At 41.5% G+C, this 27,488-nt stretch overlaps 1 protein-coding gene across 1 annotated transcript in view; it reads right to left on the bottom strand.

Moving 5' to 3' along the window:
* pdzd8 (PDZ domain containing 8) overlaps positions 1-27,209 on the bottom strand; it is a 74,671-nt gene extending 47,462 nt beyond the window's left edge. Inside the window, exon 1 of the mRNA XM_030725235.1 lies at positions 26,219-27,209. Coding sequence (XP_030581095.1) covers positions 26,219-27,123 — 905 coding nt within the window. The 5' untranslated portion in view covers positions 27,124-27,209. The remainder of the gene's footprint in view (positions 1-26,218) is intronic.
* Positions 27,210-27,488: the final 279 nt, after the last annotated feature.

Here is a 27,488-nt window from a genome sequence, read left to right as displayed (position 1 = left end):
AAATTTCTCCGTCGTGGGATCATTAAAGTTTTATCTTATCTTATCCTATATTTTGTATCATACAGTTTTCTAATTTTAACAAATTTAGGAATACAACATAAGTAATAAGAAACAATATTAATTTGTGTTTATGATGACTTCACTTCTAAAGGAGCTGCTGATAGCTTGAATATTCATTAAAATTGAAATAATACTCATAACAAACTGTAACTGGCAGCTAGTCCTGTGAAAAATATTTTGATGAAAATATCGCCAGCAACTATTTTGCGCTCTCCATCTCCTTCACAAACAATTTGTCCACAAAGGCATAGCTTTGAAAATTAAGTTTGTACAAAGACTTAATGTTTTGGTTTTCCATAGATATTCAATTGAGCAATAGGACATGCCAGTATTGCGTCAAAGGTGTAGCAGTACTATGGGAAATATCAAACGTGTGTGCCCAGAGCACCATTTAGACTCCACATTTTAAATTCTTTTACAGCCTTATGGTTCCTGTTGCTTTGCACAGTGGTGTTTTTTGTTTTTTGCAGGTTAAATTAGAAACCTTTACATAATTTATTTCATAGCGTAACCTTCAGGTTTTTTTATTTGAAGCACACTTTCTGATGAATCGCCTGTTCATAGTATTCACTCATTGTGCCTTTGCTAGCTTGCGTAGCAATTAGCTTAGGTCTTAACAGAATCACTAGCAGCATTGGTTCTTCATCTGTCCCTCTTGCACTTTCCTGCTTGGTCAAATGTTTAGCTACTCCTCTACCTCCTTTAGTAATATGATAATAAATGCAGTCTGTTCCTTGCTTTGGAGGCCTGGCTCCGTACACTTGAAAGTTCTGTAGGTAGCCAGGTCTGAGTGGCGTCCAAAAAACAATGTGGACTTTATAGATAATTGGGAAACTTTCTGGGGAAAACTGGTCCTGTTAGTAGAATAAGTGAAATCATTACTTACTGCGTTCACAAGATTTTCAGAAAATTTGACCTCTGACCTTTAGTTTAAAGGTCAAGGTTGCTAAGACTCAAAAGTTTTAGTTCATGCATCTATGATGTGAATTTGAGCATCCTAGGACAACGGGTTCAAGTAATGGTCAATGTTAAAGTTTGGGGGGAAAAGACGCTGCTGACGTCAAGACTACGACAATAGCTCAACTTTTTTCTTCAAAACAGCCAAGGTAATAAATGATTTAATAATTGATCAACATATTAATTTATTCTGCCTTACAGAAACCTGGTTACAGCTAGATGAATATGTTAGTTTAAATGAATCAATAACCCTGAGTCACACAGTCAGAACATTTGAAGCACAGGCCGAGGCGAAGGAATAGAAGCAATCTTCCACTCCAGCTTATTAACCAGACCCAGACAGTTTTAATGAATTTGAAGGTCTGACTCTTAGCTTTGTACACCCTAAATGGAAGACTCAAAGACCAGTTTTATTTGTTATCATCTATAGTCCACCTGGCCCTTTCTGATTTAGTGCTCAGTTCAGATAAAATAATTACAGTAGGTGATTTTAAAATCCATGTAAATGCTGAAAATGACTGCCTAAACACTTCATTTAATCTATTAATAGACTCATCTGGATTCTCTCCACCCACTTTAATCACACTCTGGATCTTGTTTTAACATATGGCATAGAAACTGAATATTTAACAGTATTCCCTGAAAACCCTTTTCCGTCTAATCATTTCTTAATGGCATTTAAATTTACAATAATAGATAACACAGCAGTGGGAAATAAATTTCATTACAGTAGTTGTCTTTCTGAAAGTGCTGTTACTGAGTTCAAGGATGTAATTCCTCCACTATTTAATGCCATGTGCAAAGCAACTACCTAAACTCTGCTCCCAGAGAGGTTGATTATCTTGTTAATATTGTTACATCCTCACTGCTTATGACCCTGGATACTGTGGCTCCTCTGAAAAAGAAAGCCTCAAATCATAGGGGCTTAACTCCCTGGTATAACTCACAGACATGCAGTTTAAAGCAGATGGCCCATAAGCTGGAGAGGAAATGATGTCTCACTAATTTAGTAGATCTTCATTTAGCCTGGTCTATAAAAAAAGATTCTTCTAAATTCAGATTAAACTGTTACTCTGTACTCTGCTCTAAAAACTTTAAAAACATAGTATCTAACTATATGTATGCATATATTTAATGTTTGAGTGGATGACATTACCTTGGCCTCCAGTAACACTGAGGAGCTTGAGGTGCCACCAGAATATGTCCTTCAATGCACATATTAAATAAATAGGAATGCTTACTTGCATTTTTATTTATTTATTTATTTTTAAATTTACATTTATTTAACCAGGAAAAAACACATTGAGATTAAAACATTTGCACAATATCTCTAAAATTAGAAGAATCCTGTATAAGAGTGATGCTGAAAAACTAGTTCATGTATTTATTATTTTAGGCTGGGTTGTTGTAATTCATTATCATCAGGTTGTTCTAAAAGCTCCCTGAAAAATCTTCAGTTTATCCAGAACGCTGTAACGAGAGTACTGACAGGGACTAGAAAGTGAGCATATTTCTCCCATATTGGCTTTTTTTCACTGGCTGAACTTAAACTGAATTTAAAACCCTTCTCCTCACATACAAGGTATTGCATAATCAGGCCTGATCTTATCTTAAAGACTTCATAGTACCATGTCGCCCCAATAAAACAGTTTGCTCTTGGATTGAAAACTGACATGTGGTTCCCTCCAGTATTTAAAATTAGAATGGGAGGCAGAAGACGGTACTATAGAGGTCTTTGAGATAAGATGGGGCCTCAAAGACCTCATAGTACCATATCACCCCAACAGAGCAGTTATGTATGCATATATTTAATGTTTGAGTGAATAATCAGTGAGAAAGTTATATAAGCGTGAAATAAAAGTTGATAAATTAAACCAACTGATTAAAGTGAAACCCCATGTTTGTTAACGGCCAGTAAACCGATTAAAAGGTTTCACTGACCGTGAATGAAGGGGTAAAAGATTAACATCTATTTTTAAAATGGTACACAGGATGAAGAGGCAGACAGTTGTTCCATGCAATCAATCTAAAATGAGAATACAAACAAAAGGTCAAACGGGCCAATAACCTGTTAGAACAGTAAATTTTTCCTGAGAATGGTGGCAAGTCATTGTTTCTTCCATTTATTGCATTCATTTTATTGTTTTTCAGACATTTTGTAAGTAATTAAATGGTGAGTGGGTGCCAACGCTCAGCTGTTTTGGATTCATAAGGGGGTGGAAGTGCTGTTACAGTAAAGTCAGTGAACAAGTGTGTAACGTTTGATGAGTCTAGCTTGAACAGTGTGCATCTAAGATGGGAATTTGAACATCCTCGGTGAGATTGTTTGCATTACTGCAGTAACAAGTTTTTCAGAAAACTTGACCTCTGACCTCTGCTTTCAGGTGAAGGTCCCCGAGATTCAAACTTGTCGAAGCCTTTAGTACAGGGCTCTTCAACTCCAGGCCTTGAGGGCCGGTGTCCTGCAGGTTTTAGATGTGTCTCTGCTTCAAGGCACCTGAGTCAAATATAGAAGTCATTAGCAGGACTCTGGAGAACTTGACTGCATACTGAGGAGGTAATTCAGCCATTTGATTGAGGTGTGTTGGATCAGGGACACATCTAAAACCTGCAGGACAGGGGCTCTCGAGGCCTGGAGTTGAAGAGCCCTGCTTTAGTAGATGCATCTATGGTGTCAATTTCAACCCCCAAACAGCTACAGTGGGGGAAATTACTTGATACCCTGGTGTAAGAATCAGTTTCTTCCATACTAACCTCTCCACACCATGGGTAAGACCAAAGAACTGAAAGGAGGTCATGGACAGGATTGTAGACTTGCGTAAGACCGGAATGGGCTACAAAACCATCGGCAAGAGCTTGGTGAGAAGGTAACAACTGTTAGTGTGATTATTCACAAATGGAAGAAATTTAAAATGGCCATCAATCGCCCTCAGTCTGGAGCAAAATTTTGCCTCATTGGATGAGAATGATCATGACAAAGGTGGTGTATCAGCCCAAAATTACACAGGATGAGCTTGTTAATTATCTGAGGCAGTTGGGACCACCAAGAAGACCATTGCTAACAGACTGAAATATTGCAATGGCCACAAGTAGGGCTGCAACTAAAGATTATTTTGGTAGTCATCTAATCTGTCAATTTTTTTTTGATTAGTCGATTAGTCAATGATTATTTCAATCTTTCTTCACCTGTTCAAGCCTGCCCACCTGTTAACATCACCTTGTTGTCTCTTCTCACAATTAAAATAATGACCCATAAAAATACGAGTTTGAAACTAATCAGATGCATTTTTAACATTAATGCGGCCATCACAACAAATATCAAATAAACAATTCATATTAAAGTGAATGCAATTTTTATTTTTAAGTGAAAATATAATGTGCAGATAAATAAAAATTGCCTCTATCCAAAAGGTCAAATAAGGCTTCAAATTAAATCAAAAAAGATTTTTCCATCCAAAACAACTAAAAAGATTTCAGATGATTGGGTTCATGCAGAGGTTTACTATTCACAATGAACACTAATTAATGCAAGAGAAAAAAAAAAAAAAAAAAAGACATCGTAGCTGCTCCTATTGTCCTTCACTTGTTAGCTAACATATCTGAAATGATGGCGCTTAGCAAACATCATCCATGGGAGCTTGTTTCTGACAGGTAAACTAACAAACATTACTGTAACAGTAACAGGGTATCAACAACGCACTAACTCAAGTATGAAGTAAAAATATCAACCTTGTTTTTCTTATTATTGGCTTAAAATTTAATTTTCTTTTACAAATCTCTTTAAGGTCTTTATTAAAAAAGGTTTACAAATCCACCATGGCTGTCACGCGGATATTCCCGCTGCAGTTTTATCTCCTCTCTAGTCTTACAAATGTGACATCAAAACGAGGTGTAGAGCTCATCATGATCAGGTTAGATACAGTACAGTTTCATGCAAACCTTCACTGTATTAGCTGTAAGTCCTAATATTAACAGCACTGTCAAAGTCATTTAGTTCAAGGCCACATACAGTTTGCTTTCAATTGGGTCAAACCAGTTAACCCATTACTTAACCTACATCAGAAAAAAAAAATGCAAATCTGAAAATCTTGGAGTCATTTTTGACCAGGATATGTCCTTCAATGCACATATTAAACAAATATGTAGGACCGCTTTTTTGCATTTGTGCAATATTTCTAAAATTAGAAACATCCTTTCTCAGAGTGATGCTGAAAAGCTAATTCATGCATTTATTACGTCTATGCTGGACTATTGTAATTCATTATTATCAGGCTGTCCTAAAAGCTCCCTGAAAAGCCTTCAGCTGATCCAAAATGCTGCAGCTAGAGTACTGACAGGGACTAGAAAGAGAGAGCAGATTTCTCCCATATTGGCTTCTCTTCATTGGCTCCCTGTTAAATCTAGAAAAGAATTTAAAATCCTTCTCCTGACATACAAGGTCTTGAATAATCAGGCCCCATCTTATCTCAAAGACCTCATAGTCCCATATCACCCCAACAGAGCACTTCCCTCTCAGACTGCTGGCTTACTTGTGGTTCCTAGGATACTTAAGAGTAGAATGGGAGGCAGAGCCTTCAGCTTTCAGGCCCCTCTTCTCTGGAACCAGCTCCCAGGTTGGATTCGGGAGACAGACACCCTCTCTATTTTTAAGATTAGGCTTGAAACTTTCCTTTTTTAATAAAGCTTACAGTTAGGGCTGGAGCAGGTGACCCTGAACCACCCCCTAGTTATGCTGCTATAGGCCTAGGCTGCTGGGGGGTTCCTATAATGCACTGTGTTTCTTTTCATTCACCTCAGTTTACTCTGTTTATACCCCACTCTGCATTTAATCATTAGTAATTAATAATCTTTGGCTCTTTTCCACAGCATGTCTTTTGTCCCGTCTCTCTCCCCTCAGCCCAACCAGTCACAGCAGATGACCCCCCCCTCCCTGAGCCTGGTTCTGCTGGAGGTTTCTTCCTGTTAAAGGGAGTTTTTCCTTCCCACTGTTGCCAAGTGCTGCTCATAGGGGTCGTTTTGACTGTTGGGTTTTCTCTTAAATTACTGTAGGGTTGTTCCAGCTGCGTGCTGTATTGTTAGTGTTGTGTGGGTGGGATCTGCACTCTCTCTCTCTGCCCACAGCCAGGGCTACTCCCCAGGTGAGTCCAATTCGAATTAAGGACACCTGATATAAAGCGGCGGAGAGGAGACGGCGAAAAGAAAGTGTTCCAAGTCCATTTCAAACAGTGGCGCTCGTGTGGACAATGATTTACTGTTGTGGAAGGTGTATTGCCTGTTGGCCGACAATATATGTGCTCTGGGATTTCAGAGGAGTGGGTTTTGGCTGTAGGGTTTGTGCTGTGTTTGACCATTTCATTTAACGGTAACCCTTCTTGTTACCGCTGACAGGTGGCATCTCCTGTTTGGAGATTGTTTTGTGTTCTGGTTCGTTTTTAGCCTTTTCTTGTAAATAAACATTATTTATTATGCCGACAGCTTTGTTTTCCTTGTTTATTTTCTTGATCGCATTTTGCTCCCTCGCCCCCTAGACCCAGGGGACATAACAAGGGTCTTTACCTTACAATATAAAGTGCCTTGAGGTGACAGTTTGTTGTGATTTGGCGCTATTTATAAATAAAATTGAATTGAAAAGATTCAGTTTCTTATTTAATGAGTGACCCAAAAAAAATTGCTTCAAATATTTTAATAATATGAGTGAGTTCAATAATATGTCTTAGTTTCTACACATTCACTAAACCTACAGTCTGGTATATTACAATCAATTTACAGATCAAAGTTGATCTACGAAGGCATAAAATGTTATAATGTTGAGTTTCTTTTGTTTTAATGTAAAACCAACAATAGTATTTTATCTTTATAATTCAAAAATGCAAATGACTCCCTCCTTATTTACTTTGAATGGTGTGGGCTTAGGAGAGATATATTTGTACACAGTTACTATCATTATTCACATTACATAATTCTTTTAGGGTGATATAACAAAGCACATACTTTTTTCCGGCCTCCCTCTAAACTATGAATAAATTCTGGTAACTACAGGGAATTACTAGAAACCAGTTTGTTTCTATTGCTCCAAGTAGGCTGCACATTATTTTTTTGTTGTTGTTGTTGTTATTCCCATTTAAGCCTTTTACCTTATTTCAGCTATATTTCAGCCAGAGGTGTGCAGGATCAAAGGTAATTCAAATTATCTTCACTACCTACATTAAGGTTAAGCTGTGAGTTTCAGGCACATCACTCTGGCTTCTAGTTAAATATCAAACCCTGCAGTGACTCCTAAACAGCCATTTTTTAAGCTGTTTCAGCTCGCTCACCCCTGCTACTTTATGTCAGAGTTTGCTAGGTGAACCATAAGCTGAGCAGTCTGTTTCCAGTTACAAATAACATTTATTTTTAACAAACCTCCAATACAAACTACTTATGACAACTACTGAAAAAACAAACATGTCGTTAAGACAACCATGTGGCAGCTCCATTGTGATCTTTCCATCTGAGCCTGCCTTGCATCGGCACAACCCAGTGCAATAATCGACAATCAATTTAACTAGGGTAAAAATCTAAATGGCAAAGGGTAAAATCTCTAAGCATCCAATGTCTTTCCTTTCTTGTCATTTGTCTGACAGTTTACATGGGAGATCTGTCTGTAATGTAGATGCTGCTGCAGCACTATATCTGCTGTGACATGTAAAAAAAAAGTGAAAGGAACAGCAGCTGTTTTTAGACTACAGGACTACTTCCATCTCCAAGCAATTATGGCTGTGTTGTTTTACAAACCTCATCTCTCACTGCTGGGCTTTCAGCCAAAACAACAGACAGACTACAGTGACAATTCAATCAATACAAGTCTCCTCCCATCTGCGCTACAAACAAGCTAAAAGGGAACTGGACACCCTCTAAAATGGCCCACTGTTTTTCACAAGTGTAATCGTCCTCCTCCTTATGACAAGAAATGACCGAAGGCAAGAAGTTAAACAGAAGCCACAATTATCAGTTACTACATCTGTACATTGTGTGTGTACATACATACGTAGGGACGTCTATTCATACATACACATCTAATATTCTGAGCCCGGGCCCCCCCGCGCTACCACCACCCACCCAATATAAGTTATTCTTGTGGTTTGTTACCCAAACAAAGTCTGTGCACCGTATGAGAGAAACAAGTAAGATGTTCTTTTGCTTCTATAACTCTCTCTAAATGATTATTTACATGTAAGAAGAGCCCAAATGAAGGCACAGCGGCTGTATTTAACTTGCGTATATGCTGCTTTTGATAGACAATGCTGCAGTTATAAAAATCTGGATCTTTAGAGTCATGCCCCCCCCCCCGGCCAAAGCTTCAGATACAATCCCTGTTAGTTAAGCCCTATCAGACCTCAAGATTCCTCCAAAATAAATGTCCTTAAAGACAAACATTTCAGTCTTTGCTTGCTCAGCAGTCAGTCATCCCTTGAGACAAAAATGTCAGCTCAGCATAGAAGAACACAACTGCTTTTACCTCGAGGAATTGATATTTCCCCTAAACAGAAACCAAAAACATAAACAAAATAAAAACAAACCAAAAAGAATCAGGGTTTGATTATCAGAATGTTTTTAAAAACTGGGACAGCCTCACATCAAAAGCACTTTGGCTGACCAGCTGTGTGCTCAAAAGGTAAAGATGAGTGCTACAAGAGTCAGTGTTTTCTGATGTTTGCAAAAACTTCATGCTTTCAAAAGGAGCAAAATGTCAAAGATGTGCACCGTAATACCTACTGCATACGTTTAGTGCATCGTTTAGACAGAAATAATAAAGATAAATGAAAAGACTGTATAACTTACAAATTTCAAAAACACTGGGGCAAAATTTCTGCTAGCACAGAAATGTTTCTGACCTTGGAATGGCACCTTCCACACTGGGTAACAGTACTTAACACTGGTGCCATGTAGTGCTCTTCACTCTAGGTTACAATGTTCAGTTCACAATCAGGCAAACCACTGAGCAAATAATAAAATGACACAAATTACCCAAAGAATTGGCTGAAAAAAAAAACCAACCAGCAATGAGTTTGCCTATCGCAACTCAATGGTTGGTCCAACCACCAAAAACCTATAAACAGAATATTTTTTCCATTCACAGAGCATATCCACATAAAATATTAACTCTATCATCAACCTTTCCCTTTAAATTTTGACTCCATTCTGAGTGGGGTTTTTCACTCTAGACAAATGTGTTAGTGAAAATATTTCCCCATTTATTCAAACAGGAAATTTGATGTGCTTAGTTACAATCAGTCAGGTTGTCCTATATGGAAAAAAAAAACAAAGGTTATACAGAGGTCAGAAAATTTAACCTAGTGTTTTTCCTAATTTGGACAACGTAATATCTTAATGTTTTCCTTCAGGGTTTCTGCATAGTGCTGTCTGTGCTGACAGGGCAACATTACCCACACTCTTCAACTTAATCAAATCTAAAAAAAAAAAAAAAAACTTAAGATCTGGTTAATGAAATGGATGTGGAATGGTGTATTAATCATTCGTCTCATTTAAGTCTTTCACTTGAGAATTTTTTCAACATTCTGTCCACTGACCCATCCAAGGTGCACTACCTTCCACGGTGTGTCTTTTGTCCCCTCCCCTCAGCCCCAACCGGTCTCAGCAGATGACTGCCCCTCCCTGAGCCTGGCTCTCCTGGAGGGTTCTTCCTGTTAAAAGGGAGTTTTTTTCTTCCCACTGTCATCAAGTGGTCACTCATGAGGGGTGTCGTCTGATTTAGGGGTTTTCTCTCTGTTGTAATTTGATGCTAAATAAATAAAATTGAACTGAATTAGTTAAACAGATGTTTTTGTTGTTGTAGAGCATTCAAGTCATATGGACTTCTTTGGATAGATTTTGGTGATTAGGGAGCGTTCACGGCATTGGGGAGTTCAGGCTGTCAGTATGTCATCTTCACAGGTCATTCCGAGTCCATTTGCCCACCTTTTCAAGACTACTGAGCTAACTCTGCTCAGGTTTTTTATTCATGCCTCCCCTTAAGATATTAGTAATGTAACGGTACTTGATGTTATATTAGAGATAGGGAAGTTATTTTATTGAAAAACAAAACAAAAAAAAACAGTTATTTGTAAAACTAGTACATGCACAAGTTGTTTACCAGTATTTTCCCCTCCTCCAAGCTTCAAACACTGGAAGCTGTATGATGACCGGACAAAGTGAATTCCACCAGACTCGGTTTTGAACATAGTATTCCCCAAAAGCCGGAGTTGTGCCTTTACATGGTTGCCTGGATTACTTCCAGTGCGCCACAATCCCAGCCCTCCCCCTACACTCAACTACCATCTGTGCTACTCAGCAAATCCCAAAGTCCAGCCTTCATGTTATGAGGCTGCTCTTCATTACATCATTTCATCTCACTCACTCTGCACAGTTGTCAGTGATACACACTCACATGCACGTTTAGAGTTCTGTTTGCCGCAGTACTCTCCCACACTTCTCAAGTTTGTCTGTGGCTACAAAGAGGAGAGTTTAGCAGTTGAAAGAGCCAACAAAGACCCACTGAGGAGATGTTAAAACACGTATACCACCAGACATAAGCATCTATCATCTCCCCACAGCAGTCCCACGGCTAACTTCTTGGATTGTAAGCTCTCCAAAGAGCAAAGAGAAAATCCTTTCAGCCTCTCCTGATACATGATATTCTACTGAATGTGTTTTTAGAAAGTGACTTTGATGATAAATTCTTTTAAGTTATGGTTATGAGTTACACACACACAAAGATTTCCTACAGGGTTCATCACAATATTAGAGAGCTGCTCTACCATATATGCAAATCTTCAAATAGAACTGAAAGAAATTATTATAATTTAATGACATTAAATCCTGACTAAAATTTATATACACATATACACACATGCAAGCTGTCCATGCCTGAGGCATGAGAGCTTTGGCTAATAGCTTAAAGCGGTATACCAGGAACATATAAGCCAGAGGAATAAACCAGATGTTCTCAACTGAACCATCCAAGGTTTACTCTCAGTGGTACTGAATCTAAGAGGAGACCACAGCAACCTCCCTGAACCTCCCAAATATGAAGAGCTGGACAGCACCAGGCCCTGACATGATTCACACCTCCATGAGCACCTGGCAGCACAAATGAACCAGCTGCTAAAGGTTGAGATGCTCCCAGAATGGCTGCCCGAAGGCTGGACAGTCCTGATCCACAAGGACCCCCAGAAGGGACCAGTCCGATCCAAGTACTGGCCAATAATCTGCCTCAATACAACATTTAAGCTCCTATCAGGCATCATAGCAGCTAAGATGAACAGACACATGGCCCAATAAATAAGCGAACTCAAAAAGGAATTGGCAGAAACACTAGAGGAGCAAAAAAACAGCTGCTGGTGTAGATAGAGCAGTCACTTGAGCTTGCAAGACCAGACCGACCAACCCGTGCACCGCCTGAACTGACTACAAGAAAGCCTATGACTCGATGCCACACATGGATCCTGAAATGCCTAGAACTGTACAAGATCAACAGGACCCTAAGAGCCTTCCCTGGGAACTAAATGGGGATGTGGAGAACACTAAAGGCCAACTTAAAGCCAATTGCACAAGTCACCATCAAGTGTAGGATTTCCCAAGGAGATGCTCTGTCCCCATTACTGTTCTGCATAGGCTTGAACCCCCCTTAGCCAGATCATTATCAAGACTGGCTACAGAAACCAGCTACGGAATGGGGCAAACATCAGCCGCCACCTCTGCATGGATGACATCGAGCTGTATGCCAGGAATAAACAAGACATCAAGTCACTGATCCACGGCACTAAGATATATAGCAATGACATCGGAATGTCATTCGGACTGGAGAAGAGTAGTCATATGATAACAAAGAGGGAAGTAGTCAGAACCTCCATGCATAGAGGGTTTCACCCCAAGTCCAGCACCGTGAGACTACACGCTAAGCAGAGGCAAGGCGGACAGCCAAAACTGGTCAGCTGTTTAGTGAATACCTCAGACAGCAGTAACCCAAGAAAGAAGAGGAACAAGAAAAGGAACTGTTACAGAAGGACAGGCCCCTGCACGACATATATCACTGACAGACAGAAGTAGTGGCTGATATAGTAAAATCCTACCAATGGCTGGTCAAAGCTAGACAAAGACACCACAAAACACCAATCATGAAAGCACAGGAACAAGCTTTAAGCACAGAGGCTGGGGTCTACCTCACAAGGCAAGACCCCAGGTCACAAGGTCACAAGAAACTCCATAAATGCCGAGGGCTGAACGAAGAGATAGAAAGGATGTCGACAATAACAGTAACAGTGGTCCCCATGGTAATCAGAAAACTTGGGGTAGGTTACCATAATAGTTTGGTATAAAACAACATGATTTTAAACTATTTACAGGTACGCTCATTTGTTCCTCTACTGATCCCAGAGAAGCTCTCATACCGCAGTCAGACCTACTTAAACTCTGTCATGGACTTGCAGCAGGTGAACAACTGGTTTATATGGCACCACAACAAGCAGAGCAAGACTGTTAAAAAAAATAAATAAAAATACTGTCAGCCACCAGTAATACCCATCAGCCTCTTGGAAGTAGAATCTTTAGGTGGCAAAGTACAAGTTCTAGAACAAATAATTACCGTATTTTCCGGACTATAGAGCGCACCATACTATAAGCCGCACCTACAAATTTTTTGGAAAAAACTGGAAACGTACATATATAAGCCGCACCGGGCTATAAGCCGCTGGTATCTCCGCCGCTCTCGGTTTTCCACAATTACTCGGCACTCAGCAGAGGGGGACAGACAACCCCAAATTTGAGTTATAACAAGTCAATTCACCATCACATTAATTTGTAAACAAATTTATTAAGGTTAAAAAAGAAGAAAAAGTTGACAAGTTTAGCTTTAACTGAACTGATTACGGTAGTTTCCGAAAGGTGCATGTAACATAGTAACAGCGCTGATCGAAAAGGAAGAAAAAGATGACAAGTTTAGCTTTACCTGAACTGATTATGTTACGGTGCGTGTAACATAGTAAAAGTGCTGATCGAACAAAACAGAAAAGTTATTGATTGGTTTATTCATCTTCCTCCTGCACACTGAAACCACTGAAGTCATCTTCTTCGGTATCGGAGTTGAACAGCCTCAGAACAGCTTCGTCACATACCCTTTCTGTCTCTATGTCCGTGTCACTCTCCGTGTCGCTGTCATCCCGGGGTAAAGCTGGCTCCGAAGCTGTGGTGCCCTCTTCACGCAGCAGTCCAGCCTTTCGGAACCCATTGGTGATGGTGGATTCATTCACTCTGCTCCACGCTGTTAGGATCCACTGGCAGACCTCAGAAAATGATGCTCTTCGCATTCGGCCAGTTTTTGTGAAGGATTTATCCCCGCTAGTCATCCAAGCCTCCCATTCAACCCTGAGTGCTGCTTTAAACGCTCGATTCACACTGATGTCAAGGGGTTGCAAATACTTTGTTGTACCTCCAGGAATAACAGCGGGAATTGAGTTGGTTCTCTTGATGACTGATTTCACCGAATCGGTGATGTGGGCCCTCATACTGTCCAAAACAAGCAGCGCTTTTTTCCGGTGAAAAAATCCTCCTGGGCGCTTTCCGTAGCACTCCGTTAACCAGTCCATCATCAGATTTTCTACCATCCATCCTTTCTGGTTGACTTTAACTACAATGTCCTTCGGGAGTTGGTCTTTCGGCATAGTTTTGCGCTTAAAAATTACCATCGGGGGGAGCTTTTTCCCAGACGCGGTGCAGCCCAGGACACAGGTGAAATGTGTCCTCTCGTGTCCGGTGGTTTTCACCAAAATGGATGATGCACCTGTCTTGTTTACAGTCTTGGTCAGAGGCATATCAAATGTCAATGGCACTTCATCCATATTTATAATGTTGTCTGGTCCGATGGCGTTCTCCGCGATCTTTGTTTCAACAAACTGTCGGAAATTTGTAACTTTTTCCTGGTAGTCCGGGGGAAGTTGCTGACAGAGAGTTGTCCGTGCTCTGATGGACAGGTTCTTTCTTCTCATAAATCTGAAACACCATGACGGTCCTCCATTAAAATTGTCAATATTCATTTGGCAGGCAATCGATTTGGCTTTCAGACGGATTTGCACGGTGGATACACCTCGGCCGCCTGCCCTCTGAGTGTTTACCCAATCCTCAAGAACATCTTCAAGTTCAGGCCACCTGCTTTTATGTCCTCTGAAAGCCTTTCTCGTCTTTTGGCATTCCATGAGTTCTTCCCGCTGCCGTCTCCAACGCCGAACCATTGATTCGTTCACGCCGAGCTTACGTGCAGCGGCTCTATTTCCCTCCTGTAGTGCCAGGTCGATAGCCCTCAACTTAAAAGCGGCATCATAGGAAGTTCTTTTTGTGGTTTCCATGATGAGGGAGTTTGAAAAAAATCTCTTTTGTGCCTGCTGCTAGCACTTGTTGGCGCTTTCTTCTTCGATTTCCAACTTTGACGTCCCATGATTCATATCCTGCTAAAGAGCCCCCTGGTGGTTAAAGAAAAATCCACAGAAACGCCGCACCGGGCTATAAGCCGCATGGTTCAAAACGTGGGAAAAAAGTAGCGGCTTATAGTCCGAAAAATACGGTACTAGATTTTGGTAGATGTTAATGGGGTGCACATGAACCTTATCAGAATCAGAATCAGAATCTTTATTGTCATTGTACACAGAAGTTGCACAACGAAATTTAAAATGCATTCCTTTCTAGGTGCCTCAGACAATAAATAATAAAATAATAAAAATATGAGTGATAAAAATGATTACTAAAATACAGTGCACAATAGTAAATTAACAGACGAATCTAGCCCCAATACACACCAACGCACGCACACAGTCAGCACTACCACCCCACATCACTGTCCAAACCACACAGAGTTCAGTTCAATGATAGCCCTGGCATAAAAGCTGTTCCTCAGTCTGTTTGTTCTGGCCTTCATTGTCCTGAAACGTCTGCCTGATGGCAGTAGCTGAAACAAGGAGTGTCCAGGGTGTGAGGGGTCCTGGAGGATGTTCTGTGCCCTCCTCTGGCAGCGGGCATTGAACAGTTCCTGGAGGGAGGGCAGGGGACAGCCTATGATCTTTTGAGCCATGTTGATGATTCGCTGGAGTGTTTTCCTGTCTGCTGCTGTGCAGCTGTTGAACCACACGCACAGACAGTAGGTCAGGATGCTCTCTACAGAGCAACGGTAGAAGGACACCAGCAGATTCTGGGTCAGATAGTTGCTCCTAAGAACCCTCAGGAAATGCAGTCTCTGTTGGGCCTTCCTGACAATGCTGGTCGTATTGATACTCCAGGTCAAATCATCCTGCAGATGTACTCCCAGGAACCTAAAATCTGAAACCAGCTCCACTTCATCCCCCTCGATGAACAGAGGTTGAATGACATGTGTTGTCCTCCTAAAGTCTACTACCATCTCCTTTGTCTTAGTGGTGTTCAGGATCAAGTTATTCTCACTGCACCACCTTGACAGCCGCTGCACCTCGTCCCGGTATGCTGACTCATCCCCGCCTGATATGAGCCCCACCACAGTGGTGTCATCCGCAAACTTAATGATGCAGTTACTGGCATGTATGGAGGTGCAGTCATGTGTGTAGAGGGTGAAGAGTAGGGGACTCAGCACACAGCCCTGTGGAGAGCCGGTGCTGAGGCTGATGGCTGAAGAGAGGTGGGGACCTACTCTTACCCTCTGGGAACGGTCTGTCAGGAAGTCCTTGATCCAAAGACAGGTGGAGCGTGGTATCCCCAGATCTGACAGTTTAGTCACCAGTCTGCCAGGAAGGATGGTGTTAAACGCCGAGCTGAAGTCCACAAAGAGCAGCCGAGCGTAGTTCCCCCCCTGCTCCAGGTGAGAGAAGGCAGAGTGGAGGGCCGTGGCAATGGCGTCCTCTGTGGACCGGTTGGCTCTGTAGGCAAACTGGTGGGGGTCTAGTCTGGGGGAGAGACTGGAGATGATGTGAGCCCGGACAAGCTTTTCAAAGCACTTCATAACAATTGGTGTGAGTGCTACTGGCCTGTAGTCATTCAAACCTCTGATAGTGTTCTTCTTGGGGATGGGGACGATAATGGAGGACTTCAGGCAGGAAGGGACAGCAGCCTGGCTCAGGGACTGGTTAAAAATGCTGGTAAAAATACCAGCCAGCTGAGCCGCACAGACCTTCAGTATCCGTCCAGAGTAGCTTTATTCACCATATCAATTCAAAAGCAAATAGCTAATTTTTTCCTCACTCATCCCTATATGTTTTCACTATTGTTTCTGTCTTTTTAATGGCAGCGCCTCCAGAAGGGGGGCAGCATGGCCACAGTTCACCTATCTCCCCATGTTTGTTCTGTTTGTCTTCTTGGATGGGTGTTCTGTTAACTGTAATTTCCCCATTGTGGGATCAATAAAGTATCATCATAAGAACTGGGAATAAAAAAAAAAAGCTAAAATCATAATATAAACCACTGAGAAGACTATCAACTTTCTTTCATTGCCATTATTCTAGTAACAACTAACACATACAAGATTTTTAGTAGATGCATCTCTGGCAGGGAACATCAACTGGCAGCCCCTGGGCCACATCCAGCCCCCAAGAGCTTTCCATCCGGCCCCCCGAATAGTACTGCCACAGGTACTGTACGCCAATCAATCATGTCGTGTCATAACCCATTAAATACCCATCTCTGACTAGTCTGAATTACCAAAAGCCTCCAAACACCACTTCCTATTGCAAGTAAATGCCTCCATGTCCCTAGAACCAATCAGAATGCAAGATCGGACCATGTGACTTCAAGCGCTGCAGTGATTAGCCAGCTTTTGTTGGTGATTAAATTGTAAACATTGTTGAAGGCGAGTCTAACCTTGTTTTGTGTCGAAAAAATGTTCAGCGGTCAAACTTGTCTAACTAAAGAAAGACTAGGAAAAACACCTGCTGAAAAGCAGATCGTGCAGAGATGAACTCGTTGCTCTCATGTAACATTTTATTGTTTCTGACTATAATGAGCACAACTGGACACAACTGCAGTGTTTCGATAACAACCATCAACATAATAGAACATTCAAGTGCAAGACTTACACATCATATCATTGAAAATAGTATAAATTTGAAAGGAAAATTGATATATCAATATATAACTTAGGATACAATATTAATTTTATTTTCCTTTACGAGAGCATCTGGCCCTTACACTGTCTGCTGAGAAAAATTCCGGCCCTTGGGCAAATGTAGTCGATGACCCCTGACCTACGGTATGAATCTGAACAAGCTAGGCCACATTACTATCGCGTTCACAAAGTTGAAAGTTAGCCACCTGCCCGCCTGCCCGGTGGGGTGGCAACAATAACCCATCAGCCTTTTTTAGGCTGAGGGGTAAAAACTACTATACAAGCTTATAAACAATATTACTGCAGTTAATTAGAATATGTGCACATACATGCATGTATGCCCCTCATTTTCTAATGGAAACCCTAGCTACTAGCAAAGTTAGTCTTGAAAGTTGGACACACGTCTCAGTCTGTCTGCTGATAACTATAGTGCTGTGCCTTGTAAGAACTCATTGAAGTCAACTTCAAGTGGACTCAAGTGAACAGAAAAAAAAAAAAGTCTTGTGTGATTAAAAAGTCCATTGCTGTGATGAGAATGTCACTGCTATTCTCCAGCAGATATCTGGGGGTTCAGCAAGTCCTGTCTGCAGTAGAGATGCTTAATTACAAGATTAATCAAGTTTATATTGTCATGGCGAGCGGTGTGTCGGGCAAAGCTGGACCCAGACGCAGGACTCCAGATAACATCAAGACTTAAAAGGTGTTTATTGGAAGACAAAGGAAACAAAAATACAAAATCCTTCTGGGGTAAACGAAGAGCAAAATACAAGGCAGGCAGGAACACACTGGGCACAACAACATCAACGACGCGACAACAGGCAGAGAAAACACAGGACTTAAATACACAGAAGGGCTGATGAGGGAAGAGGAAACAGGTGGGAACACAGGTGACGCTGATTACCTTGACTGGGGGAAGCAAAACTGAAGATAACAGACATGGACCAGACAACTATCAAAGTAAAACAGGAAGACAGAAGAGGGAGACAAAGACGCAGACTTGACACCAGGAAACATACGGAACAAGATGACAAAACAGACACAAGACCATAGATACAGGGGAGACAGGGACAAAAGGAACAAGACATCAAAACAAACTGGGGACTAAAACTCAGGAAAAATAAAACTAAACACAAAACGCTGGGCAGACGGCCCAGGACATGACATATATTACTGTGGCAACTGTATTTTAAGCAGTGCCTGTCATCAGTAGCTCTACTACCTGCTGAATTTTCTGTTCTTCTGGTGTGACTTGATAAGCAAACACAGTGAAATTACAACCCACCAATGCAAGTTTCCATTTCTCACTGACACACACTTTCTACTTCCCTTTTTATACACTGTTTCACTCACTCCATAAAATTACATCATTGCTGCAACTATGAACAGAACCTACACAGAGAGTGTGTCCCATTTTTTAATCTTTCATTGTGCACCAAACACAAACATCGACATCACACAGCTTTTTAAAATTCACTCCGTTAAGTCTGCCCATATAAGGCTCCACTCTTTTCATGAAAAAATTGTCCAGGATGTTTTCAATGATGTAGAGCTGGAGCGTCAATCATGTCCAAGGCTAATAATTTAGTAAATCTGGCTCGGTTTTAAAAATCACAGAATGTGCATGACTGGTTGGCCAAACAATTCAACTCTGCTACCAAGGCTGGCCTGCACAAGAAATACAAGTTGATTTATTCAGATTAAAGATTGGGTCTAAGATTTTATGCAGCTATCCACAACTAGCCACTATTGTGGCATCCCTAATCTAATGCTAATGTCCAGATGACATAAAAAATAAAAATGGGGCAAATTATAAAGTCAGCAGAGTTTTGGCAGGATACCGACCTAAAAACACATCAGCTGTCAATGGAAGGAAAAAAAAAATCATGCTGGAAATAGATCCCGATATTGAATGGGTAGAGTTTTGGGAACAAAAGGATGCCACATCATTTGATGGAAATGAAAATTAGCAACCTACAGAGGGCTGAATTCAAACATCCCCACCCCCACCCCACCCCAAAAAAAAAAAAAAAAAAAATCAAAGTGAAAAAATTATACAGCAGGCTGTCCATGCTGCAGAAATTTCATTGCAGCAACTCAAAATGGTACTATTTTCTATTGCCCCCCAGATGCTTCCATGCATGCCTGACAACATCGTGGCATGTTCCTAATTAGGATGATGGATTGATTTCTGGGAGATCTCCTCCCAGATCTGAACCAGGGCATCACTGAGCTCCTGGAAGTCTGAGGTGCAACCTGGTGTCATCAAATGGACCAAAACAATGTCCCGGAGGTGTTTGATTGGATTTAGGTCAGGCGTTATGGGGGCCAGTCAATGGTATCAATTCCTTTATCTTCCAGGTACTGCCTATATACTCTCACCACGTGAGACAAGGCGTTGTCGTGCACCAGGAGGAACCCAGGACCCGCTGCACTAGCAGTAGGTCTAACAATGGGTCCAAAGATTTCATCCTGCCACTGGCTAGCCTGTAGAGGTGTGTGTGTCCCTCCATGGATACTAGGGTTTAATATTTTTCCCGAAATGACATGAATCAAATCCCGGGAAAAAGTTTATTTATTTTTTTATTTTAATTAGGCCTTCTGTAGCCTGTGTCGGCCTTAACCTATTGTGATATTGTAGAGGTAGCTTTCCAGCTATGTCCTGTTATGCCCAGTAGGGGGTAACGTTGGCTTGATTAACGCAATAAAACCTACATCTCGAGATTCGAGTGCTCGAGCTATGCGGTGTTGTATCGTTCCTCAACACTCCCTTAACAAATATAATTCGAATATTCCTCCATTGTACATGGAATTATAACAAGCTATTTTACAATTGCTGGTGCAAAACAATACGGTTCATCTCCACAGCATTGATAAAGGCTCAGCCACGCTGTCGTGGCGACATCTGTTGCACTATATCTCCACCAGTGGAACGCTGTAATAGTCATTGAAAAGTTAACTACCGTACTACACTATAATATGGCATAACACAGGGCCTTGAGTAATGCTCCACGACTTGGTCATTGCCATTCTGGCAACAGCAAATTTATAACACCGTGTCTGAGGGTTAAAGTAGGTTCGCTGTGAATCGTCGTTTGAAAAACTGGCCAATCCTTATAGCCTAAAAAATATACATTTTACTCAACTCCATTTTAAAAGCGAAATATGTTAAAGCAATCTATTTCATGATAATTTCTTCACACATTAGGCCCGTATCCTAATTCATGATTGTTAGTAAGCGGCTGCAAACGAGGAAAAGAAACACTCGAAGTTACACAGATATTTCTTTATTGTTCAGGGCAGGCATATTTTATAGGCTATATAATGCAATATAACAATATATAATAATATAAAATTATATAATACAAAATACCTTAGGGTAAACACATTGCCTACGATTTCAACAAATTAAAGAGGAAAAAAACCACAACTGTGTAATACCTCTATTAAAACGCTTGAGATGAAGGCTGAAGCCTTAAACGGAGGCTGAACGTGCCTGAAATGAAGAGTAATGCTTTTCGCATTAAACGAACCCTTCTCTCAATATTTCCTTAAATTTAACATTCTGAAGCTTTCTTTTCTTTCTGAAAGTCAAATCGACGCGCGCGACTTTTTTCCCGGTTTCCCGTCTAACGTTTCCCGGGAAACGGGAAATGGTTCTGATCGCATTTCCCGGGAATCCCGGATCCCGGGATTAAACCCTAATGGATACGCCTCCCCAGACCATCACTGACCCACCATCAAACAAGTCATGGTGAATGATGTTACAGGCAGCATATAATTCTCCACAACTTCTCCAGACCCTTTCACACATGCTCAGGGTAAACATGTTTACATCTGAAAAGCACAGGGTGCCAGAGGTGGACCTGCCAATTCTGGTATTCTATGGCAAATGCCAATCAGGCTCCAAGGTATCAGACGGTGAACACAGGGTCCTCTAGAAGTCTGTTTCTGATTGTTTGGTCAGAGTCAATCACACCAGTGGCTTACTGGAGGTAATTTTGTAGCTCTGCAGGGCTCATCCTGTTCCTCCTGGCACAAAGGAGCAGATCCCGGTCCTGCTGATGGGTTAAGGACCTTCTACGGCCCTGTCCAGCTCTCCCAGAATCTCCTCCATGCTCTTGAGACTGTGCTGGGAGACACAGCAAACGTTCTGGCAATGGCATATAATGATGTGCTATCCTGAATGAGTTGGACTACCTGTGCAACCTCTGTAGGATCCAGGTACCAGTAGTGGCACTGACTCTAGCCAAAAGCAAAACTAGTGGAAAACACAGTCAGATAAGAAGCAAAAAAATGTCACTCGACTCCACCTGTAAAGCCATTCCTGTTTTGGGGGGTTTGTCTCATTGCTGCCCCTCTAGTGCACATGTTGTTAATTTCATTAACAACAAAGCAGCTGAAACTGATTAGACACCCACTCTGCTACTTAACTGACCAGATCAATATCCCAAAAGTTTAGTTGACTTGATGCTATTAGCTGATTAAGAAATATACTTGAATTTTTTTGACCAGTATAGTTATGTGTGCGCTTGTGTGTGTGTATGTACACATGCATACACCTAGAAACAGGGGGGCTTCAACTAACTGGCCATGACTTCTTCATATCAGTCTCAGATAAACACCTCCCAACAAATATCACTACTTGTGCCGGTGGTACAAGGTTTCATACTAGAAATATGACAGACTACATTCTTTAAAAATAACTCTCTCAGGGCGAACAGTGCACAGTCAGAATCTTTCTTAATAACAGCTTATTCCACAAAGAAAGCCCTGCCCCTGGTGGAGCAGGCTGCTGTATGCATAATGACATCATTAAGAACAAAAAGGTACTTAATTCTATGTTAAAGATGTTAAAAAGATGTTAAATTCAACTCATTGTCATTGTGCACACAAGACACACAACGAAATGATGGTTCCAGATCACTCATTCAGAGACAAGCATCTGCAGTCATGCAGCCAGAGACCGGAGCTACCGCAACCCCTACATTTAGCTTGACTAGGTTTGTCTCCACCTGGTAATCAGTAACACAGACAACATATAACAGAAATAAGACATGGATGGAGAGGACACAGTGAATGACCAAGTTTTGCTTTATAATAAAAATAATGCTTTCACACAGGGTTAAAAAATAAATAAACCATGTCGATTTCAATCCTGCATAATCCCAATCATGCTAGCGATGTATATATGACAGAAAGTAAGGCAACTGATCACAATTCAAATTAGTAAAATGAGCACTCCAAACTGGAAACATCAGCCCGTTTGGAAATGTCAGCCATGTCAAAATTAATGAACTATACGTAATCAACAGCAGGACCCTTTGTCTAGAGTTTGGTACCAATTTAACACTAGTCCTTGGTACCCATCCCTAATTACTATTAACCAGAGATCCCTCTGGATTAATTAAGCCTCAGTAGAAAAACGCAGGATGATTTATTATTAATGCACTGAAAACAAGAATGGTATCTGAAAAATAAGAAGCAGCTCCAAGTGGGAGGAAAGGAATTTAAAATGTGACTCACGGAGTGGGAGATGTTTTTTGAAATTATGGTGAAACATTTGTTTCCCTAAAAACATTGTTGAGCATCACTGAGTAAAGAAAGAAATGCAGATGCTTTTATGCAGTGCTCCTCAGTGGAGCAAAAAGATCATTAACACCCAATCATGCTTTGCGGCATCAATAAAAGTGTTGAGCAGCTCAAGAGGATTCTACTGGGGTTTTTTTTATTATCATTAATATTAAGATACAAGAGGCAATGGTCTAAGAGGGAGAGTACAGGTCTGCATAGCAGGAGCTTGACTCACACATATCCCTTTTCCACTAAGGCTGGTCCAGTGATCTAGAACTGGTTCTGTGCATTTCCAGAGGCTGTTCAGTGACTACGATAAAGGTTAGAACAAGAAAACACACCATGGAATTACCCCATTTATGTAACAATAGACGTTTGGTTCTCAAACGAAGCTGAAATATGGGTTGGTCCTCAAAAGGAACCAATGCAGAGCTGGTTAAACACTGACAGTGGGTTAGTGGAAACTTCTCAACTGTCTCATGTTTCGATAGGAACAGTGGCTAAAGTGACATCTACATTCAGATCTATCTTAAACCTCAGTTCATGGGGTCAGAAACTCTGAGCAGTGCACATGATTTATCATGCATTAGTACTAGGAATGTTCTGGCAGCTAATTTCTAACTTAGTGGGAAAATTTAGACCCGCTGACTAGTCTAAAAGAAACACAAATTTGAGGACTGTTTAATGGACAATGTCAAAAACTGTCTCAACAAGCGCATTTGAAACCATTAATCACATTCTTCAATCATCAATCATATTTTAAATGCTGGTTAACTGTGTGGCATCGTGCATTATGAACACTGCACGATACACCCCAACCAGACAATCAAGAAGGAAAAAAACACTTAAAATAAAATGTTAGTTACTACACATACACATTTCTACAAAAGATGTTCACGCATTATTAAAATATGACAGCACCTGAAAAACTAATAAACTGCAACTGAAAAGTGTGGCACATTGTGCTGTGCATTATTCTAAAATTCACAACACCAATATCAATAAAAGATTAAATCTAAAATGATAAGACAATAAGTCATCCATCCATCTTCTTCCATTTGTCTGAGGGTCACAGGGGCAACGGCCCTCTCACCAGCCACCTCCTCCAGCTCATCCAAGGGAACTTCGAGGTGTTCCCAGCCTAGCCAAGATATGATCTCTGCAGCGTGTCGTGGGTCTAACCCGGGGCGTCCTCCTGGTAGGACATGACCGAACACCTCGGCATCCTATTCAGATGCATGAACCACCTCAACCGGCTCTTTTCAATGTGGAGGAGCAGCAGCCCTACTCTGGCTCTTTTTCCACTGACCGGGTGCCGGTGCCAAGTGCTTGAACCGTTCAGAAGGCCGTGACTCTGCCATCTCGATGTAAGGTTTTCTACCACTATTTCACTGCATGGTGTGTATTACATGAGAAAAGCAATGTGATTTTCACGGCTGTGAATTAGGTTGGGCTCTAAGGCTGAACTTGCTGCTTTGTATCAGTTCATATCACAGATAAAAGGACACAAAGTGCGTACTTGTCGTCTTGCTCTAATCGCTGTCTGTGTTTACGTCTGTGCTGCACACAGATGCTGCAGTAGTTTGGTTTGGACCATAAAATGTGTTCGCAGCACAAGAAAGGGGAGCGTGTTCTCCCACGTTTGTGCCCTTTGGCTTCCGTGTCCAGACGAGGACCCGCCCACACTCATACGTAAAGCATCAGCTCGCAAAGCACGGTGGAAACGTGGCCCGTTCTTAAGCGGTTCATGGGTTCATCGAAACCAACACCAGCACTGGAACCGGCACCTTGTCAGTGGAAACGTGGGATCTGAGGCCCACCCAAATGACTGAACTCCTGAACCTGTCTCTAAGGGAGAGGCCAGCCACCCTCCGGAGAAAGTCAATTTTAACTACTTGTATTGACAATCTCATTGTTTCACCTTTAAAATAACTAACTAACAATAGGACTAACAAAAATTTCAGGTTTAGATTGACAGAGTTATGGCGTTTTTCTACAAAAATGTCCATCTGGTGACACATGCTGCATAGCATTTAGGACAACAATTTACCAGCACTGGGCATCAATTCAATTCTCAGTTACATTAAACAACTAGTATGTCCAGTACCCACTAGTGATAGTAGTGGCGATTAGTTGCCTAGTTAACTAGTCGTACATATGCCTAATTGGTACGACTACTAATATAATGATGTAATGAAAGTGTCCTGAGATGACCTGCTTTGTGTGTTTTATTAATGAAACTTAATTGAAAGTCAAAGCAGAAGAAAACTCTACTTCAGGTGAGAAGTGAGGGTGTCAGTGCACTCTCAATAAAAACATAATTGCACTGAAAGTTAGGCAGTGCAACACCAGACACAAAACACCACAGAGACACACCGAGTACAAATTTTATGGGTAAAATATTAAATAGCAGAGTTTAGTTACTACTAGGTGTCTGAGGTCAGCTGATCAATGATTGTTGGCTGTACCTGGGTCCAGGTTAAGGACAAAGAGACTGGGCTTTTGAGGTTGTGGCTCCCAAGTTGTGGAACTCGCTTCATTGCACTTAAGATCTGAGGAACCTTTTGATCCCTTTAAAGCAGCTTTAGATCCACCTGTACAGACTTGCTTTTATTTAGTTTTATCTATTTATACTATTTTAATTGCTGCATCTTATTTTTGATTGTAAAGAACTTTGTGACTTTTATTTCTTGGAAACCACTACTTAAATAAACTTTACTTACCTGCTTGCATATTTATAAATACTCTTCATATGTAAAAGCACAAATGGTCTTCCGACAGCAAGAAAATGCATAATTTGGATGCTAAAAGGAAAAAGTTATCATAAAAACATTAGCAGATGGTCACAGATAATCAGCCAAAGGGATCGTTGGCACAGATGTGCAGACAGACCCACTCACAACCCTCACAGGAGTGTGGACCCCACATCGACAGCAGGACCGTCATTTTGACTTTTTGTGCTTGTTTTGCATCTCTTTGAAGTCATTACACACGCCTGTCCTAAAGCACTCTATAATAAATAGACTGAAAACATTTTGTTGCTCAAAAACAATTAACACTTTCATTTTGGTCGTTCTCCATCAGTCTGTGGTCATTTTCTGGTTGTCTTGAATCTTTTAGGTCATTTTGTGTCATACTTTTGTGTCTCTTAGGGATCATCTCTATGTTTTGTGGCCATTTTAAATCTCAGTGTCTGTGGCTCTTTTCCGTTTCTATTATTTTGAGTCATTGCGTAGTCTGCATTTGGCTCTCTGAAGCTTCTCTGGGTATTTTTTATAGTCATTTTGTGTCTTAATACAGTCATTTAACAACTCTTTATTGTTGTTTGGGTGTCACTGTGGTAGTTTGGAGCCTGTTGTTGTGTCGATGCCCTTTCTGGTTGTTTTATTTCTTAGTTTGGACATCTCTCAGTATTTCAGAGCTAATGTTCTGAGCACAAGCACTTTATTCTGGTGAGAATTGCTGGTTCTGGCCTGAGGAGCTTTTGGGTTGTTGGGGCTCACAGGTGCTGGTGTGTTGCAGTGTTTTGGAGCCTACCTGATTTTGTAGTTGGGTAAAGTGTGTTTCTTCTTGATGACGCGTTTCAGCTGGTTGACTATGATGGAGGTGAGCTGAGGCAACGGCCTTCCTTCAAACTGGGACTTCACCTCAAAATCCACCAGCGGGTCCTCGAGGAAGGAGAAGGACCAGTGGGAGAAGGGCATGCGCGTGAACTGCAGCCTCAGCCTGCCCACCACGCGCCTCATCTTAACGAACAGGTAAGCGGACTTTCCGAACACCAGCTCGACGTCGATGGCAAGGTGGAAGCCGCCATTGTATTCGATGTCCACCTCGAAGTTGAGCTCTTCTGGCATCCCGTCTTCGTTCAAATGCACCGGCTTCATAAGTTTGGCGGTTTTAAAAACCGGTAGCGAATCACCCAGAGAAAAATCCTTTAGACTGAGTCCCTCCAGGAGCCGGCCAGCTGTCTTGGTCTGCAGCAGCTCCTCAAACTCCACCTTAATCTTTTTGGTGAGCCAGTGTCGGACGACGGGGGTGTCTCGGAGCTCCCTGAACAGGAACAAAAATATAGCGTTTAGGAAATTGCACGTTTCGGGTTTGTCCGAATCAATGGGCTCGCTTTGGGAAGGCGGTGGCGGCTGTTGTTTGGGGAACCCGCCGGTGACAGCCGCTTCCTGGTGTTTTGTAGAGACGGCCTCTTGCTGCTTAGATGCAGTAGATGCCGTGCTGTCCTGCTGCTGCTGGCCTGCTTCGGCATGATGGCTATTAAAGTAATCCTTCAATGCATTACCAGGCACTACTTTGACATACTGCACTGTCCTGCCTATGGGCTCGGGGCTTCTCCGGTATAACAACAGGAACTGTACTATCAGCGTAACGACTGCTCCAAAAAATGCGGAAATAAGTATTAAGTAAATCATTTCGAGCAGCGGCCCTGACATCGACTCTAACTCAGGGTTTTATAATAAAACGTAAAGCCGCGTTAACAAAGCAAGTTCCACCTGGTCGCTCTCAAAGCTGCCATATCATCTGCTTCTTTCCTGAGCTCTTGGCTCCTCATCTGATTGGACGAGTGCTTTACGTGACTGTGCGTAATGACGGAAACAGGTTTTTGATGCGTTCACGCGGACTAGGAAACCTGTTGACCGGTGCGCGACCGTCAATCCAAAGGTTGCGAACACAAGTGGACGAAACTTTAACCAGTTCTGTCCGATTTAAAGCAGTCTGAGATCATTCATTTGGATTAATAATGTTTTTGGGGTTTTTTACTCGAGCTTCAGGCGGTCTTTGGTCTTGGTCTGGAGAA

This window comes from Archocentrus centrarchus, unplaced genomic scaffold, assembly GCF_007364275.1.
Source record: "Archocentrus centrarchus isolate MPI-CPG fArcCen1 unplaced genomic scaffold, fArcCen1 scaffold_50_ctg1, whole genome shotgun sequence".
Taxonomy (NCBI): Eukaryota; Metazoa; Chordata; class Actinopteri; order Cichliformes; family Cichlidae; genus Archocentrus; species Archocentrus centrarchus.
This window is presented reverse-complemented; position numbering and strand designations above follow the sequence as displayed.